We start from the raw sequence: 5666 nt of genomic DNA on the forward strand, positions 1-5666 counted from the left end.
TTCATTCAGATCTAGGATGTGTTGTTTAAGTGTTACCCTTTATTTTTTTGAGCAGTGTATATATATACAAGGAGTATCGTTACAGAGTCAATGTGCAGGGGTACGAGGTAGTTGAGGTAATATGTACATGTAGGTAGGGGTAAAAGAGACTAGGCGATCAGGATATAGTTACAGCAGCATGTGCTATGTGAGAAAGTGTTCGTAAGAGTTTCTCAGCAGTCTTATGGCTTGGGGGTAGAAGCTGTTCAGGAGCCTTTTGGTGCCCTTCTTGGCGCTCCGGTACAGCTTTTAAAAATATATATTTAACCTTTAACTAGGCAAGTCAGTTAAGAACAAATATTTATTTACAATGACGGCCTACACCGGCCAAACCCGGACGATGCTGGTCCAATTATGCGCCGCCCCATGGGACTTCCAATCACGGCTGGGTGTGATACAGCCTGGATTCAAACCTTGGTGTCTGTAGTGATGCCTCAAGCACTGAGATGTAGTTCCTTAGACCGCTGCGCCACTCGGGAGGCCAAGCTTGCCATGCGGTAGCAGAATGAACCGAAGTTCTTGACAATTCTTATTCTCAGGGCCCTTCTCCAAGGTATTCGAACCAGTGACCTTTTGATTACTGGCCCAACGCTCTAACCGCTAGGCTACCGGCCACCCAGTTATTACTTCAAGGTACAATTCACGGATTCTCAGTTAAGTGTGAAAGTCTCCTGCATTCTAAACGTTTTATTCTCACTGCTCCTGACGACCAAAATGTATACATCTGCATCAGAATAAAATAAAAAGGGAGTTAATGCAGACAGAGTTGCACCCTTTGCTTGTGTTAAATCCTGCATAACTTGACGTATGAGTTGGGGAATACCTAACATATATAGATACTTAACCATTTGAGTGTGTGTGTGTCCAGCTAAAGCAAAATAACATGGCATTCAAGGCCATTCTGAGCCCAAAGACCACCAGATTGACCACAGGAAAATATATATATAGGACCATGGGCAATGCAGTATTTATCATACAACAAAACATCTTAGACAATCTTCAAAGACGATAACATGATGCATTTTAATCAAAGAATTTCCACTAAGTTTAATGGACAACTTTTACACTATATAATGCAATAAACATTTCAACAAATAATAGTTGCAAATTTAAGTTCTACCTTCACCCAGCTGTTAAAGAAAATACAATTTCAGGCAAATTTCACTAAAAGAAAAAGCTTCAGAAACAGGCTACATAGCAAGCAAGCGATGGGCAAAATACAAAAACAATTGTTATTCTTTAAGGGGGAAAAAACAGACAAAAGGTTTGTCCGTTACACATGGAGTAGAAGGCTATACACACACACACACACACACCCCCCCAGTATTTTTAAAATCAAAAATTGTTCAGTCGCCATCTGTTGGAACCACCAAACTAACCAAATACAGTCCGAGTTGTTCTTCCTAAAACGTCACATTTTAAAGCCCAAAAAGGTTATTTTATGTTCTATACGGAGGACAAATTTCACACAAGAAGTAGTGATACTTTTTTGCTGCCTATTGGTCTTCCACTCAATTCCTCAACTGCCATTAACGCTTCCGAGTGAGATTCAAAAATAATCGTTGCTGAGCCTTTGGGACGCCCTCCATTGTCATACTGCAATGAGACCGATCCAGGAATGACACGATATCCATAGAAAAAGTTATAGATTTCTTCAATTCTGATAGAAAAAGGAATATTAACCAGTGTCAGGGTTGTTGGATCATCAAACTGCTGCGGTGCAGAAGGTCCATAGCCTTCATGTCTATGAGCAGAGCCATTGCCCCTGTTATCAAGCAGAACAGGGTTTTCCATCATGTGAGAATCCAGACCCAGACTGCTGCCTCCATCAATATGAACCTGCAGGTCGTTCATAGGAAGATGGCCTATATCAGGGTTGACCCTGTAATCAGTGTACAGATGGGACATCGCCTCACTGTTCCTGGCCAAGTACCTCTCTGAGCTTCTCTCCATCTGTTGCTCTGTCACTGCAGGTTCACCAACACCAAATTCACGCATCTGAGCCAGAGAAATGCATTTCAGGATGACATTTGTTCCAAGAAACCCTTGCCCATTCAGAGACTGTGCCCTCATAGCCTCCTCCTCAGTCTGAAAGATCACAAAAGCCTCTCCAAGCCCATTGCCCTTATGGTCAAGCAGCAAAACAACAGTCTCCTCGGAGATCCTGAAGCCTAGGAAGAAGTCCACAATCTCAACTTTGCGCACGTCTAAAGGCAGGTTTCGCACATACAGGCAAATCTTATCAGATTCATACACATCCTTCTTGGTCTCTCTTGGAAGCCTTTCCTGAGATCTGCTGTAAGACCTTTTAGAGGGTGGTGCACCATCCATTAGATTTCCCCCAGATTCTAGCATGGCGACCATTTTCTCTTCGAGATAGGAGAGATGTACACAATTCGTTTCAGAAATATATGCTTGTGAAGAGTCAAGGCAGCACCGTAGTCCCTCAGGCTTCTGAACAGCACGAATGCAGACCTTGTCTCTGACCCATACTTGTCAAGGAGGTGAAGGATCTGATCATACTTGAGGTCTGCATGACGGAAGATCTCCTTTATGTCCCTCTTCTCCACTAAGTAGGGAAGGTTTTCCACCAAGACACAGAACTCCTCATTGGCAGGAGAATTGGACTTTGTAGACCTGTCGGCCACTGGTGAGTAAGACCTAGCACGGTCTGGAGGATACCTCTCAGTGTGAGCTGACGAAGGCCCTCTTCTAAACTTATCACTGCTGTCTTTAGCAGGTTCCGTACCACCACCTGCCTTAACCCACTGCTTTTCTGAGCTTGCATAGATTTTCACAAACCTCGTTCCCATGTAATGCCGATGTCTTCTCAGACCCTCTCTAGCATCCAGTCTGGATTTGAACTTGACAATTCCTCTCCCATTTTGTTGGCCGCGTTCATTTCTCATCATAATAATGTCCTCCACCACTAATCCGTCAAAGAATTTTCTCACTTCCTCTTCGGTCGTAGTAAAAGGCATGTCTTGCAAAAACAAATACAAGTCATCTTGACAGCTTGGCTGTGAGGAAGGCTTTCGGGCGTGACTACGTACGTTACTGTAAGACACTGATCTACTGCCCATCTCCACGCGCTCTTTTCTTCTAGATTCCTCATTCCTGCCTTCTCTTTCCGGTCTTCTGGAACCTTCCTTATACGGCCTCTTTTTGGTCACCTCAGGTTTTATACTTTGCTTGAGAACAGCCTCCATTTCTGACTTGCTGCTCAGCCGTAAGCGAACCGGAGAACCTTTGATGGATCCCTCCGAACGGGTCATCGCCCGCCTCGCGTCTTCATCGGAAGCAAAGATTATGAAAGCCTCCTCACTCTCCCCACCAATAATGTGCACCCCACCATCTGGGATTTTGAGGCCAGTGAAGAAATTGCGAACGTCCTCAGAACCTGCAGTGATTGTGAGCCCCTGTAAATGGATGACCACCGCCATTCCGACAACAGCACAAACAACAGCACCTGTAGACAGAGGGGTACATAATAGCATTATTGCAGAACAGTCCTGTGTCCAGCTCACCAATGCTCTCCAGACCATTCCACTATAACATCACCAAAACAGGTGACACCTTGAGAATGAAAACAGCAACTGAAAACGTTCTGAAAGGATTACGCTGTGCACAAATCTGAAGGTCCCAATACGACACTTAGGCCACTACAAAATGGAAACACCATAAAAAAATGTACAGGCCTACAGGCAACAACGGTAGGTCGGAGATTCTAACATCTGAAAGATTAGTATGTCGTCTCCAGGAGTGACAAAGTTCAACCATTAAACTGGATGTCCCTTTCACGGATTGTTCCATCTCAAATCAGCTGTGCATACATTAAATGCATCAGGTATGAGCCTTCACCATAGTATAATGGCAGGCTTCCAATCTACAATTCCAGGCTTCACTTTACAACTATTCAATTCAATCAAGTGTTAAAAAGTTCACAAGTTTCATGCAATATTCTCCTTCGTTAAGTCACATATACACTACATGACCAAAAGTATGTGGACACCTGCTCGTCGAACATGTCATTCCAAAACCACAGGCATTAATATGGAGTTGGTCCCCCCTTCGCTGATATAACAGCCTCCAGTCTTCTGGGAAGGATTTCCACTAGACGTTGGCACATTGCTGCGGGGAATTGCTTGCATTCAGCCACAAGAGCATTGGTGAGGTCGGGCAATTAGGATTGCCTCGCAGTCTGCATTCCAATTCATCCCAAAGGTGTTCAACGGTGTTGAGGTCAGGGCTCTGTGCAGACCAGTCAAGTTCTTCCACACGACAAACCATTTCTGTATGGACCTCCCTTTGTGCACGGGGTCATTGTCATGCTGAAACAGGAAAAGGCCTTCCCCAAATTGTTTCCACAAAGTTGGAAACACAGAATAATCTAGAATGAAATTATACGCTATAGTGTTAAGATTTCCCTTCACTGGAACTAAGAGACCTAGCCCGAACCATGAAAAACAGCCCCAGACCATTATTCCTCCTCCCCCAAACTTTATAGTTGGCACTATGCAATGAGGCAGGTAGGGTTCTCCTGGCATCCGCCAAACCCTGATTTGTCCATCGGACTGCCAGATGGTGAAGCGTGATTCATCGCGCCAGAGAAGCATTTCCACTGCTTCAGAGTCCAATGGCAGCGAGCTTTACGCCACTCCAGCCGACACTTGGCATTGCGCATGGTGATCTTACGTTCGTGTGCGGCTGCTCGGCCATGTGCTCGATTTTATACACCTGTCTGCAACGGGTGTGGCTGAAATGACAAAATCCACTAATTTGAAGGTGCATCCACATACTTTTGTATATATAGTGTATTTCTTCTCTGCGTCCCTGGAATGAAATCGTGTATTTGCCAGAAACTCTCCAATCTATATCAGAAACAGGCATGTATTCAGACCATCAGAATACCCAAACCACAAAAAACCGAAAGGCACAGCATTAACCAATTTCTGTAGATACTTAATATCTAGCAATAACCCATCAATCATTAGGCCTACATCTCGACATACCATACACCATCATTGATAAAGATGGGCATGACATTAGCCATGGACATAGTTAAGCACTTTTCGGACAGCGGAATATGGCCTAGTACCCCTCTGAGTACACCACTTGTCCCTGAAATCAAAGCGGCTAGTGTCTCCGGCAGCTGTTCCAAAGACTGACCATAGCAACGAAATAAACATTATCGACGTACGAATGAAGAAACGCTATAACGCCATAAGCATTCATAAAGTATTTACACGCAACAGAAACGATAAATCCAAAAATGGATTAGGGGGGGGAAAAAAATGGTATTGTTAAACGTGACTCTAAACTGACAAGTGTTTGCCAGCAGGCAAGTTAGCTGATCCCGCTGTTGGACGTTGGACGTAAGTGTTGATGTATCACCACGCAGGCTACATGTTCTACTGTGATTGGTGAACAACGGCACCCCTTGAAAAATAAGAGCAGAATCCTATTCTCTGGCTGAGCGGCTTCCATGTGCACGAGAACCACCGACCGCTCCGCCTGGATAGAATTGTGCCACCCCGTGCTTTCTGTCCGTGCCTTTAATCCTTTTCTTTGATATGCATCAGTCCACAGAGAGTCAGATATGGGCTTTTCCAATACGGCAGTGTTGT

The 5666-nt window shown here is 44.5% G+C and overlaps 1 protein-coding gene across 1 annotated transcript; it reads right to left on the bottom strand.

Moving 5' to 3' along the window:
- Positions 1-2372: 2372 nt before the first annotated feature.
- LOC106600458 (RNA-binding protein 12B-like) lies at positions 2373-3508 on the bottom strand. The gene has a single exon (XM_014191819.2). It carries the CDS (start codon positions 3480-3482, stop codon positions 2388-2390), a length of 1095 nt encoding a protein of 364 aa, XP_014047294.2. The 5' UTR covers positions 3483-3508; the 3' UTR covers positions 2373-2387.
- Positions 3509-5666: the final 2158 nt, after the last annotated feature.

Source organism: Salmo salar, chromosome ssa02 (genome assembly GCF_905237065.1).
Source record: "Salmo salar chromosome ssa02, Ssal_v3.1, whole genome shotgun sequence".
Taxonomy (NCBI): Eukaryota; Metazoa; Chordata; class Actinopteri; order Salmoniformes; family Salmonidae; genus Salmo; species Salmo salar.